The 15,011-nt window shown below is 36.0% G+C and overlaps 1 protein-coding gene and 1 pseudogene across 12 annotated transcripts in view; one reads left to right on the top strand and one right to left on the bottom strand.

Moving 5' to 3' along the window:
* Positions 1–15,011, bottom strand: part of Atrx (ATRX chromatin remodeler) — a 141,492-nt gene that overhangs the window by 22,994 nt on the left and 103,487 nt on the right. For all 12 annotated transcript variants that reach the window (XM_027432904.1, XM_035450023.1, XM_027432908.2 and 9 more), the window contains 7 exons: positions 14,414–14,502; positions 14,113–14,285; positions 7,855–8,008; positions 7,441–7,547; positions 4,122–4,230; positions 2,438–2,615; positions 1,199–1,393 (listed from right to left, as the gene is read on the bottom strand). In XM_027432904.1, coding sequence (XP_027288705.1) covers positions 1,199–1,393; positions 2,438–2,615; positions 4,122–4,230; positions 7,441–7,547; positions 7,855–8,008; positions 14,113–14,285; positions 14,414–14,502 — 1,005 coding nt within the window. The remainder of the gene's footprint in view (positions 1–1,198; positions 1,394–2,437; positions 2,616–4,121; positions 4,231–7,440; positions 7,548–7,854; positions 8,009–14,112; positions 14,286–14,413; positions 14,503–15,011) is intronic.
* LOC113837711 lies at positions 2,959–3,136 on the top strand (annotated as a pseudogene).

The raw sequence follows: 15,011 nt of genomic DNA, 5'->3' as shown, positions 1-15,011 counted from the left end.
AATAGATGGATAAAAGATCATTCATATCTTATAGGTGTGTGATAGGGCATAGATAGTATAAATGTATAGTGAAGAAATGTAAATTATAGTGCTAATTCAATGCATTACTGACCAACTGAAAAAATTCATTCACTAACCCATGAATGTAATATGTAAGAATATTTAAAAGTTTTTACGAACTATACAGACTAAGTCAAAATTCTTATTAATTTATATCTACATCTCCATAATTTCTTTTAGCAAACAAAAAGCTGCGCATAGTTAATGTATTTAACTCAGGGAGTTTGCAGACATGGACACACCCATGAAAGAAAGTATGACTAGAATCAATGCCATAACCATACCCATTGCTTCTAAAAGCTTCATCCCACTCTATTTACCCACTCACCTGCTGATGAACATTTAGATTCATGTCTTAGCTACTGTGACTAATACTGCAATAAACACAAACATGTGATTTCAGATAGCTCAATATCCAAACTTGTGTGTGTGTGTGTGTGTGTATATATATATATATATATATTATATATATATATATATATATATATATATATATAATTTTTTTTAAAAGATCCTCCATACTGCACTAATTTACACTCTTACCAAAAGTGCACAGGGCTCCCTTTGTCCACATTTTCACCAATACTTACTACTTTTTATTCCTTTGATAACAGCCACCTTAACAGGTATGAGTTAATATCTCATTATGCTTTTGATTTTCTGTTCCCTGTTCTATACTGACTAGTGATGATGGGCAATTTTTCACATACCTATTTGCTGATTCCTAATTGCTCTATAACAGAAAAGAAGGTTAGAGAACAGACAGCTAACTTATTAATAGTTAGTCAAATATATATATGCCCTCAATTTGAAGCTTGGGAAAATATAGTCTTAATGATTTCCATTCAAGTTTCTCCTCAGATTTCTTTCTGCAGGGGTGGGGGTGGGAATGTTATTTGGCATAAAGCATGCTTTTCAGAAATACTATCTTCTTTGTGTTATATGGAGAAGCAATCAAGCATCCTTTCATTTATGATCATATAGATTAAAGTTAAAAAAATATAAATTTAGTCTCTGAAAAGGTATGAAGTACACACAGCCTTAAACAGAAGTCTCACTTTCATTGTAGTAGTTGAATTTCCTTGGTCCCTGTTGGCACTTGGTTTGTTAGTTAACCTAATAATCAGACTACACATACCTTTGGCAGCATGGGGGTATCCCTTTTCTTCTTCTTTTCTGAGTTAGGGTCATCTAGTAAGTCTGGCTCAAAAGTATAAAGTTCAGTAAGCTCATTCATGGTAAAATGACGTTCAACCTGCTGTTGATCAACAACTCGGAAAGATAGTGACTGCTTTGTTACCTGTCGATCATAAATCTTATCTTCCATGGTTCCCTTTGTAAAAAAAAAAAAAAAAAAAAGAAGGAACATTTTACAGATAAAGAAAATTTGGTCAACATGAAACTTACAGATAAATCTAGTTACCGGTTAATATGAAATGCTAGATTTTCAAGATCATTTGCTGCCACAAAGAATCCCTAGCTGTGTTGTTCCATTCATGACAGAGCTCATCTGTTCAAGAAAGCTTACCATCTTAATTTGTCATCAAATTAAAAGAATTACACTATGAAGAGTTATTCTAAATTATTTGACCAAAATGAATCTGTGTGCTGCCTTGAGATAGTTCTATAGTTGGTAAAAGTCAAAGAGCAGGCAGATATCAGGATAAACAGAAATAAAAGGTACATGGAATAAAAATTTAGATGGGTACTGAAATTAGAATGCAAGAAAGCAGATTTTAGTGTAATATATAATAAACTAACAATAACTAAAACTTCCTTTAGTTCAAATGTAGCTTTAATTTGATATAAGCTAGTATGCTGACATATACTATTCATTACTTATAAACTAAAATATAAAAGTGTACATTTTAAGGATCAGGAAAGAGTTTACAGTCGCATGCTACACTAAGGAAGATTAAGTAAGATGTGCCAGTAAATCCCAGGCTGTAATTGAGAGAAGCCCAGATTTGAGTACAGATGGAGAATATATGCCTGACCTGCTCCTAAAGCAGATACGCCAGTTAAAAGGGCAACTAGAATCTACAAACATAAATGACCTTGAAATGCATCTTCAATTTTGTTCAATTTTCTTAAATCTGAATTTCTAAGGGAGAGTTGATCTTGTTTTAAACAGGGGCTTCACTTTGTAACTGAGACTGTCGTTGAAACTGCCACTCTCCTGCCTACATGTCCTATGTACTAGGATCACCACCAAGTCTGGCCTTCTGTCAGAAGCTAACGTGACATCTGCTTTATTTACAGACTATTCTCAACTCTGTCTCTTTCTAAGAGACCTATGCTATGCATGACTAAAGTATTATCTGTTTCATCTATACAGGTTCTGTTTAGTATAAAAAAATGCAAATGACAAACCTACCTGAGCTAAGAACCTATATACATAAACAGGCTTAGTTTGTCCAAAGCGATAAACTCTGAATATACTCTGGATGTCATAAGATGGATTCCAAGAAGCATCGAATATAATCACTCTATTAGCAGCTACCAGGTTAATTCCAAGAGATCCTGCTTTGGTGGAAATGATAAATAATCGCCCTCTAAAAATGAAAATGTAAAATAAATGCTTAGTTATCATGACTTTAATATTATAAAAGTATACACATGCAGCACACTTTATCTACAGTGGTTTCAGTAAATCAGCTTCCCACAACAAAGAAAAATATTATATTATTATTGTATTAATTATAATTATTAATATTAAAACTCCAATTAGTGATTAAAGATGACTTAAAGATTAAGAGGAGCTGGGGGAAGGGATAGAATATAATCAAGTTATAGTATGTATAAAATTGTTTTAAATAAAAAATTATCAATATACACATTAGAATTGGTTCTGTATCATTCATGATTGGAGAAAAGCTAGTTAAAAATCACACGAGGATTGTTTCTCAGCCTTGTGGCTAAAATCAAGTGTAATGTCTGTTACCAGTTTAATATCTGATGTATGCTCTAGCCACGGAGAGTATGTTACATGGATTTTTGGAGCTAAGAGATGGAGTTTCTGTCCACCCCACACATCAACCTGGTATCGCAGTTCCTCCAGAACAGTGCACCGCGCCTTTGGACAACTTGAATGAATAAATAAACAAACTAGATTTTGTAAAAACATGACATTACTAAGTCCCGAGAAGAACACAGACCTCGAAGTGTCTTACATTGCTGAAAGGAATACAAAACCATAGTCACTGTGGAAAACTGACAATCTCATAGATAGATAAACATTAAATTAGCCAGGGGTGCTGGTGCATGCCTTTAATCCCAGCACTGGGGAGACAAGAGGCAAGTGGATCTCTGAATTTGCAGGCCAGCCTGGTCTACAGAGTGAGTTCCAGGACAACCAAGGCTGTTACACAGAAAAACCCTGTCTCAGAAAAAGAAAGAAAGGAAGGAAGGAAGGGAGGGAGGGAGGGAGGGAGGGAGGGAGGGAGGGAGGAAGGAAGGAAGGAAGAAACCCACCCACAAAACAATTAGCATACAAATCAACAATTACAATCCTCAGACTGCATCACACCTAGGGCACCGATGACAAAAACTTGTACAAGAACACTCAAAATAGATTTAATTGCAAAAGCTGGCAACAATTCAGATGTCCCTGAGAAGGTAATGCTACACAAACTGTCTATATCCCTATGATGACCTAGAATTCAAACATAAAAAGGAAATAAACATAAATCACAAGTATTTTTTTGAGACCGAATCTCACAATGTTGTCTGGCTGGCCTGCAATTTGCTATGTAGACCAAGCTAGCATTTAACTTACAAAGATCCACCTGCTTCTGCCTCCCAAATGCTGGAATTAAATAATCATGTGCTACTTACCATGTCTGGCTCAAATACATTTTAGTAAGTGAAAGAAATGATACACATACAGCTACAATGTACAGGATGCCATGAGCAAATTTGAGGGTGAAGGCTGTGATTGACCTGGTTTGGGCCTTGATTACATCATTTATTAAAAATGAGAGGATAAGAGGTTATATTAAACATCTAATTTTACTGAACCTAAATTAAAAATACCTGTACATACAGAAAAAGCTTCATACCTCACATTGGTTTCATCATTAAATTCTTCAGCCCACTTCTTCCTTGACTGTGCAGTAGTAGAACCATCCAAGCGGTAATAGTCAATATTTCGGAGCCACTTACCTTCACCTGAAAATGGAATAGGAAAACTCAAAAGAGAATTTTCTTCCTTGAGCGCCATTTAAAATCGAGATGGCTGAATGGCTAAAGGTTCTTACCACAAAGCTTAACCTGAATTTGATCCCAGTACCCACCAGGTAGAAGGAGAAAGCTGACCTCAAATTATTCTCTGACCTCACACACATATGTACCCTACCCATACACACACACACACTAAATAAATGTAATAAAAAAAACTTTAAGTGATGATAGACCAGGTGTAATAGTACATGCCTATAATCCCAGCACTAGAAGGGTTAATGGAGAATTTCAAGTTTCAGGCCAGCCTAGTACTCTATAACTAGTCTCAAAAAATCAAAATAAGCATTAGAGGTATAGCTCAGTTGGAGAGTGCATGGAGCCCTGGATCCTCAGTATGAAATAAACCAGAAGTGGTAGAGGTTATATGCACACAATTCCATCACCACTTGGGAAGTAGAGGCAGGAGGATCAGAACTTCAAGGCTAAGCTCAGATACAGAGTGAGTTCAAGACTCTGAATTTAGGAACAGAAACAAACAGGGTTGACGGCTCAGTGCCTGCTGTGCAAATATTAGGATCTGAATTCTGATCCCCAGTACCCAGGGAAAAGCGGGGCATGGTGGTAGGCACCTGATGCCAGGGGCTCACTACCCAGTCAGCCTAGCTGGAACTGGGAGCTCGATTCAATGAGAGACCTTGTTTCAAGAAATAAGATAAAGAGTGACTGAGGAAGATACCTGAGGCTGACCTCTGACTTCCATGTACTCAGAGGCACATGTGTATAGGCACACTTACAAAAACAAAAAAAAGAAGGTGGATTATATTACTGTAGAGATTACTCAGTGGCACACTCTTTTCTAGCATGTACAGAGCCCTGAGGTTCCATCCTCAGAAAAGAAAACAGAAATGAGCTCGATCTATTCTTTTTGTACAAAATATATCCTCCCCCACTTTTCAATTTTGTATTGAGACAGGGTTTCACTCCATAGCCAAGACTGCCAACTGAACATAAAATCCTTTTTGTTTCTGCCTTCCTAGTACCATAATCACAGCACCTTGTCACTACACTCAGAAGAAAAATAAAGGATAATTAATTATACCATGAATAGATTCACTACACTGGCTATGGTGGCTCATACCTGAAATCCCAGTACCTTGCTCAAACAAAAGGTAGAAAGAAATGCCTGAGAAATGACAACCAAAGCTGTCCTCTGCCCTCACTGGTCTGGAACTTTGCCAAACTGGTCAGTACCTAATATTCTCAAAATTCTGGAGTTCTCTGAACTTTGGCATATTGCACAGAATGCAAGATAATAATTCCTAATCAGAATCTAATAATCTAAATTAAAATCCACAGTGTTCCAAATTCCGATACTTAAAAAACTTTATATTCCCAAATATGTTGTACTTTGCAATTAGGGATACATGTGTTTGATCAAGCTCTCTATCATGACTTAATGAGGTGTTTTTTTAAAAGTATACGATCACAGTGTCAATCCTAGCAGTAGTAATAATAATCACTTAAAAGACTTCATTAGTAGCTAAAGCAAAGGCTTGCCAAAGACAATTTACAAAATTAGAAATAAACTGAGCCAGGCAGTGGTGGCACACACCTTTAATCCCAGCACTCGGGAGGCAGAGGCAGAGTCAGGCAGATCTCTGTGAGTTGGAGGCCAGTCTGAAGCTAGTTCCAGGACAGCCGGGGCTACACAGAGAAACCCTGTCTCAAACACCACCACAATAAAAGGAAATAAACTGATAAGCATGTTTTAAAAAAGAACAGGTCAACTTTACAAGTGATCAAAAAAATATAATACATATCATCACCTGGGAGACTGAAGCCAAAAGAAAGAAAGAAAGAAAGAAAGAAAGAAAGAAAGAAAGAAAGAAAGAAAGAAAGAAAGAAAGAAAGAAACGAAACCCCCCAAAACAAAGTCAAGGACTTTGAGCAAAAATGGTAATTTGCAAGCTGTCTCTGAAATCTAAGAATCAGAGTAACTGCCAGGCGGTGGTGGTATACAACTTTAAACCCAGCACTCAGTGGGTTTAAAGAGGCAGGAGGATCTCTTTCAGTTTGAGGTCATCCTGGTATACAGAGTGAGTTCCAAGAAGTCAGAGCTGTTACACAGAAAAACCCTGCCAGAAAAACAAAAAAAGAATCAGAGTAACCAAGGACTTTATTCTGAAGAGAAAAAGAGAAGGAAAGCATCAGGAACCATGAAAAAGTAGATAGGACACCTGAAAAGCATAGAGAAACAGAAAGACAAATGTGGGAAGTAGCCCACAGCTCAAGCTCCAAGGTCTGCCTCCCTACTATGTGTACTAAACAGGGTAATTTTTGTTCCTTGTAGTCTTGGAGCAGAAACTTAGAACTTTATACATCCAAGTCACATGCCCTATCACTGAGCTACATCTCCAGACTCTTCAATGAGCTTAATAGAGAATTACCCTATAGAACTGCTACTCGACAGCCTGGCAATTCTATTAAAAAGGTTTGAAAAATTAACGTTTAAATAACAAAAACTCAAAATTGTCAAAACATCAGCATTTACAACAGCCCAAAGAACACACCCAATATCAGTGACTGGGTGATCAAAATGTAGAATTAGGCAGACAGTGAGATATTAGATCATAAACAAAGTATGCCTGCCACAAATATATTAACATTGAAATTATTTCGCCAAGTGAAAGAAGCCAGTGATAAAAGACTGTATGTTACAGATTTCTGTTAAATCCATTTTAGCAAATCTTGTCACCAAAGAATAACAACAGGATGAAAGATACATTAATATAACTCACTGTAGTAGTCATTCTATTATTTGTATTCCATAATGCCATGTTGCAGACCTCAAGTATATACAAGAAAGATTTAAATGAACAAATCAAACCAAGCAAGCATAATAACCGATGCTGTAATCCTACCATGCATGAAGTTGAGGCAAGAAGATCATGAGTTTTGGGACAGCCTAGCTAAACATCAACATCCTTTTTTAAAATAGGGGTTGAAAGGGGGAGAACCAAAAGATGAGAGATAAAGACCGACCAGATGTCTGTGAATAAAGAAAAGAAGAAAATACAGGCTAATTTGGGATGTCAGGGTTGTGAGGCATTGGGTGGCTTGGTTTCCTTTCTTCTTAAAATGTCTATAGATGCTCAAGTGAGTATTTTAAAATTTATAGTAGACAATCTTATAACTCACCTTTATAAACAAGAGGTTTATCTTTATCTTCTGTTTTCTCCCTACTAGCCAATTCAAGAAAATCTTCAATCAAGTCCAGAGATATGAGCGACTGGCTAAAGACAAGACTTTAAAAAAAATAGATTAGTGTTCATGGATTAGAAGATCAACCCAATAATCATCTTTCCTAATTAACTATGAATTTAACACAAAATTTGTAATTAAAATCCAAAAGCTTCACCAAGATATACTTTGAAGAAATTAAAAAGCTGCTTGTTAATATTGCATGTTAGGCACAGGACAAACAAAAAACATAATCAAAGAAATTACAACTTCACAAGAGAAAAAATATCAGATTTGTTTAAATAAACTTTATAAACAATATTAACGGTACCAAAAAGTTCATTTATATAATAGATAAATGAAAAAGCTTACACTTTATCCCCAATTTCTTCAGCCATTCGAAGAATTTCAAAAAGTAGTACCATTTTTCCAGAATGCTCTAAAACTTCTGCATCAGCATCTGTAACAAAATCTTTATACCAATCTGGAGCTGGGCTACTTGGGTTAGAAGTGGAAGCAGTTTTACCTAAATAAAATAAATAGAACATAAGTAAGTATATTAATCAGGAAAAAACTAAATGAGACCAAAAGAAGCAAAACAAGCCAGAGTAAGAAAGGTAAGGGACTGATAAATATTTAGACAGATTAACACAAATGTCATCACAGGAGAAAGAGCTCTACACTGAGGGAAAGGCATAGAATGCAGAGATGAAGGTTGACAGAAATGCACAGAGACAGCAATTGAAAGATGGGGTCTGACAGAATGCAAGAAGATAGATCCTACAAACAGGGCTGAGGAGCTCAGAAAGAAACCATAAGAGGTGGAAATCTCACAGACTATAAAAACTAAAACCCTTAAAATAGACTGTAAGAGACACGAAGCAACAGAGACAGAGACCAAGGAAGAAAATCTCTTCACTGGGCTACTAAACCCAAAGACTGACCTGAACCATTTTGTTGTTATTTAAAAAAAAAATATTTGGCCATAAAAGAAGAAAGTACAGGAAATTATCTATTAGATAATTTGAATCAAAACAAAAAAGAAATGAAGTTAACAGGCTTCTTCACTTTTTTTTTCAATTGTGTTGCACTGAAAAGTATTTTAAATCTTAATATAAAGAGCATAGAGTATATTAAACTGTGCTTTCATATCTCATCTTCATCAATATAGTAACTCTACTTGATACAGATGAAATCTAAAATATGGTCCTTTTTTTCTTACTTTTTCTAAGAGCTAACTAACTCCCTACTTTCAGTAGCTGTCATTTCTATTTTATTACAAGTGTACCTCTAAACTGTGCATCATCTTTGCATTTTAAGCCATGCATGAAAAGTACCATACTGCTTACATCAGTCTGCAAATTCTTGCTCAATGTGGTTTTTCACTCAAAATGTGAATATTCATGTTTATCATTTAGTTTCTTTATTCATTCATGCTAACAGCCATGTAGTATGCTACTACATGATTATGCCATCAGCTATTAACTTTCTGTTTATAAGATAAAATGTTTCTCCAGGAAATCATCAAAAGGAATACTCAATGCTTGTTGCTATATTTTCTCAAATACCATACATTTTATCTAAGTTTTAAATTTTATAACACAAAGTTACAGGATGATTTCTACATCAATACAACACACCGATTTCATAGTCTTTATCCCATATTTAAATAATCTTATTTTCTTAAGACTCTGACCATGCTGTTTGTTTTGTGAGCTAACTTTCCTCAGGCTGCTTACTAGTAATTTTTGAAACTCATTTTCCTAAGGTTAATATTTCTAGTATTCTATAATTATTTTTCTTTTTAAAAATTATATTTATTACTATGTAAGACATAGGAGGCATACATGTAGAGGTCAGAGGCCAACTGGGTAAAGTCCATTCTCTCCTTCCATCTTAATGTGGGTTTCTGGGATCAAACTCAAATCTGAACATCTTGCCAACCATTTTTTTTAAGATTTTATTTATTATGTATATAACACTCTGCTTCCATGTATATCAACACATCAGTAGAGGGCAACAGATCTCATAACAGATGGTTGTGAGCCACCATGTGGTTGCTGGGAATTGAACTCAGGACCTCTGCTCTTAACCTCTGAGTTATCTCTCCAGCCCCTTGCCAACCATTTTTTTAAAAAAAGTATTTCTATTTTGCTTCTATCAATTTCACATATGTACAATTTGAATACTGGCCACTCCTCATTGCCAATTTCCTACCAGTTCTGCATACCATTTAACCTCTCTCTTATACATTTGTGTGTTCATTTTCTTCTGTGAGCCACCAAGATTAACCAGGGCCATCTGTGTAATTGTGGGTTTGGAGGTATCAATTGGAAGGTAGTGGGAACAGCAGAGGGTATACAATTAAGACAGTCACTTCCGCCTTCTCAGAATCTAATGATGGCCAACAGTTCAGAGACAAAGGGTGAGCCTGTGATCCCTGTCCTATTTCCTTGACTGAATGTTGATAGGGCTGGTCTGGTGTGGGCTCAACTTAGCTAACTACTATTCATATGCATTAATGGTTACAGTAGTAATACTGAGTCTAGTTAATGGTGTTTCACTGCCTTTCACCTTTAGTATCTATTACATAGGCCCAGGTCTCTCTTATGCCATACATTCATGACTTATTTTCTGTAATGAGGCAGTATGAGTCTCTGTTCATTGCAGAAGAAGTCTAACTTTTCACTACGATTTCATCGTCACTGTAGCTATAATCTGTGAACATGTCTGAGGTGAAGGCACATTTCTGCAGGCTGAACTCTACACCTGCTTCTGTAGGTTACCCCTAAGGATCACTAACGCACAATTACTTGTTTTATTTTGGTTTGCTTCTGGACATAGTATTATGTACCCCCAAACATTCCTAGAATTCACTATGTTACCAAAACTGGGATTACAGGCATGTGCCAACATACCTGGCTTTCAAGCCTATGTTGTGAATTTAGTAGAACAATTTTATCAACCAAAAGCCAAAGCTTTCAATCTGAGAATTTATAGTCAACACTAGTTAGCCATAGAAGAAAGGCAGTGGTTGCACAAACCTTTAATCCCAGCGCCCAGGAGGCAGAGACAGACGAATCTCTGTTAGTTCAAGGCCACCCTTGGCTACACAAGATTGATCCAGTCTAAAAGAGAAAATGCTCACACAAAGGTGATCCAAGCAATTGGAGTGACACACCTTAATCCCATTGCCACAGCCATGATGTCTCTTCTAGCAATTGATACCCAACCTTTTAGGAGTTTCCTTTGGACTTTACTTCATGTACCTTTTCTCTTTGCTGACTTTGTGCTATAACTTTGGTTATAATAAACCATAGTCTTGAGTATGACTATCTCCTGGATCCTCTGATCCATTCTAGTCAATCAATGAGCTTGGGCACAGTCTTGAGGACCCTGGAACATAACTTATTAAACAAACGTTAACTAAACACCTCTTTATAATCGACAGTCACCTAAGAAACAGACATTGCTTCTGGAGAATAATGCACTAAAATAATTTAATATGAAAACATCAGAACAGAAAAATGCTAGCAGTAAGTAAAAAAGTGAGGCTACACAGGAAGTGCCAAAGCTCAGAATAAGTGATAATTCCATGAAAACATAACAGATTCCACTCTTTCTCATGTGTGTAGCTGGGGATCAAACCAAGAGTATCCTGAATACTAAATATGTGTCCTACCATTGAGCTATGACTATCCCTTCCATTCTGATTTTGACCCAACTAGACATAGTAATAACAGCATACAGTAAAATATGAAAGAATAAGATGTGGGGCTGGGGATGTATCTTAGCTGGTAGAACGCTTTTCTAGCATAAATGAACCCCTGGATTCCATCACCAGAACTGCAAAAACAAGGTATCATGACATATATCTATAAACCTAGCACTTTGGAGGGAGAACCAGAAGATCAGAAGTTTAAGGTCATACTCAGCTATTTATCAACAACCTGGAGAACACGAGACCCTTTCTTTAAAATAAATAATCCAGAAACTTATGTGCTACTCCAACTAATATATACTCTAGCCAGGCATGGTAGACCATGTCTCTAATCCCAGCAGTACGGAGGCTAAGGAAGGTTTATCTCAAATTCAAGATAAGTCTGTATTACATAGTAAGTTCCAGGCCAGAACAGACTACACAGAAACCGTGTCTCAAAACCAAACAAACAAATCCTTAGCAGTATATGAAATTAAAACTTGTAAACAAATATTTTACACTGATTTTTCTTATTTCATCATTGACATAATTTAGTTGTAACTTGTTATAACTCTGTGCTGTGTAGAGATGCATGGCATGGTATCAGCAACTGAATGAATCCAATTACTATCTTATCTACATCCTAGACACCACAAATATCTTAGAAGGCACAAAATATGGCAAATTAAAAAGCAATACACTCATTTGAAACTTCTTGATGCCTTCTAAACAATTATTTTAAAAAATGGACTACTGTTGCATTTGGAGTAATCATACATTGTACATTTTAAAGGGAAAAAATCATTAACATGTTAGCAAAAACACTTGTACACATATAATAAATAACAGAGGGAGGAGGGAAAAGGCAGGGAGAGACAGAAAACTAATGTTTACATGCAGCAGCACGGTACTGTGGATTGGAACATGGTTTGCCCTCACTGAAACTCTTGTTAAATTTTGATTCCAGAGAGATGGTTATGTTGTTAAGGGAGATGAATAAACCAGAATAATGGTGCACATCTATAAAACTCAGGAGAGTAAGGAAGATCATGAGTTTGAAGCCAGGAAAACCCTATCAAAGAAAAAAAGGAGGAATTAAAAGAGGGGTCTTCTTATGAGAATTTCTTTTGTGTTTTGTCTGCTGTTGAGTGTCCATTTGTTCTCTTATTGTCTAAAAGGTGAACAGCACAAGGGCCACACTACCTACACCCAAACATGGGACCCTCAGTCTTTGGAACTATAGGCCCCAATAGAACTTTTCCTTTATAGACTACACAATTAGTTTGACTAAGACGAATGTGGTATATTCTTAAATGAAGATTATTTAAATCTTAAAAGTAAAATTATATTTTTACCATCTATTCTAGAGAATGGTTCTGATAAAATATGCACATATATAAGCTATAAAATATAAACTACATCTACATATAAGTTACTTCTATTTTACTTCACACAAACATTAAAAAACAAAAGCCTTAAACTAGCAATCAAAACTTGTCTTTTGTAAATCACAACCTTTTTGTCTGTTTCCAGGCACACAAAATACTGCCTTTTACACCTTGTCCCAGTGCTTTCCAAGCCCATGACAGCACATGTTAGGACATGTGACAGGCATATATAAAATGTGGGGATGCTTCAGAAAGCACACCTGAAAAAAATGGAAGTAGCGAGACATTTCTAGAAGCAATCCAGCTACACATACCACTTGCACTTCTTGGTGATAAAAGGAATGTTGTCCAACTTTAAAATTTAATTATTATTTTATTCCTTGAGAATTTCATACATGCATCAAATCTACCCACATGCTTCCCCTTCAATTCCACCCCACTCCTCTGACTTTCATGTTGTTCATTTACAGCAATGAACAATTCTTTCTCTTTACAGCCACAACAGAAAAGAGAAATTCAGTAAGAGTATTTCAACACAATTATTTCCAGGAACACATATATACATCAAGAGACTGCAGAGCTGTAAGTAGAAAGGGGGTAAGAGGAGAGCACAGTAGGATATAGCATAAGCTTTCCATTGTTTAACTCTGAACACCTTTTGCTGTTTTAATAAAAATAGTCTTTTTAATTCTATTTGGAAGATGAATGCCAATGAAGCTGCTTTAATTGATGGAGTAGCCAAAGATAAGATGAATGAGGGAAATTTTGTAGTTTAAATCTCATGACTCCCCAGATTTGGAGAATCCAGGGTTTGTGGTTAGGCTGCCACCTGTCTATTCTACAGAGGTACTGAAAAGAGAAGCAATTACAGAGGAATCGGCTAAGCACTAAGTCTGCAGCATACACACACACACACACACACACACACACACACACAGGACAGAAAAACTGAAACCACTGGACAGTAAACTCTAAGACTTTGACTTTCATATAAGAGAGAGAAAAACAACAAAATAAACAGCACAAGTTATGGTGGAAACCAAAGCAGGTAATTAAAGATTATGAAGAATTTGAAAGGAAAAAGACTAAATGATTAAAATTTGTTCTAATGTATATAACCCATTACCTGAAATGCTTCCTGTTTTGCTAGGTAGCTGAGTGGAAATCCTACAGAGGCCTTGAGATTAGACACATTCTGGCCTGATTTGCACTTCTCCCCTTCCTTCATAAAACGAAATTTACCCATCACATTGCAGTATTACTTCACAACTCCTAGCTACACACAGGGTTATACATTTAAGAAAACAACTGCTTGCCCTTTTCTCTTTCCTCCAAAATACCAGACAGAACAAAATGACTTGCCAACATTAGTTGGACATTTGTTGCAACTAGGTGTCCTCTTTCATTCGAGGCTCTTAATAACTTAGGCAAAAAAATTCCTTTGCATCAACTTGTTAGGATAATAAAGGACAAAAAAGCACTAATGACATAATAGACTCTAAGTCAAGGTTCCATGATAAAGGCAACATCTATCACACTTACTTTCTTCTAGCTTCAAAGAACCTGAAGGGTTGTTTCCTGTTTCATCCACATTGCCTTCTCCACCTCCTCTAGATCTTGAATTCCATACTTTGATGACTTCAACATCATTGTCACTACCACTTCCACTTGAGCTAATATCCTTTTTCCCTTTTTTACCCTTTGTTTTCTTCTTTCTAAAAGAAAAGAAAAGAAAATTTCATGTTAGGAAAGCATATTAAGGCTATATAAAGCCAATTCTTAGACACCCACAAGTACAGGGTTTTGAATGTACCAGCATAGGTAACAAAAGTACTCAATTTACTTTGCATACTCATCTGAGCTTAAGCTCATGGAGGTTTCATCAGAATCTGAAGCTATAAATTCATCCATACTATCTTCATCAAAATAACCCTAGACAAAAAAAAAAGACACATATTTTAATAGCCCATTTCAACATATACTGGAAATGCAAACATTTCATTTCACCTTTTAACTGACATAAATAAGGACTGAGGAACTACTAAAGACAGGAAGAAACAATGGCAATTTAACAGGATTATAGAACAGGAGGTACTATATGGAATAATGGAAAAGAAAAGTAGAAACAAAGAAACTCAAACGAAGTTTGCTGTATTAGAGCAAAATTAATTTCTTGGCTCAGATAAATTACTATGGCTACAAAAGATATTAATAGTAGGAGAAACTAACTTAAAGTATAAAGGAACTCCTTGAGCTATCATTCAATAAACATAAAGTTATTTCAAACTTAGAAAAAAAGAGTTATGACAAGGTCTCAGCCAAAATTGGTCCCCCAATGCTGGATCTAACTGTCTCAGCCTTTCCAAGTGCTGAGATTATAAATGCGTGTCACCATACCCAGCAAGGGTTTTGTTTGTTTTTGTGGAGACAGGGTTTCTTGT

The sequence above is a fragment of the Cricetulus griseus genome, chromosome X (assembly GCF_003668045.3).
Source record: "Cricetulus griseus strain 17A/GY chromosome X, alternate assembly CriGri-PICRH-1.0, whole genome shotgun sequence".
Lineage (NCBI taxonomy): Eukaryota > Metazoa > Chordata > Mammalia > Rodentia > Cricetidae > Cricetulus > Cricetulus griseus.
Note: the sequence above shows the minus strand (reverse complement) of the source record. Positions and strands in the feature narration are given on the sequence as shown.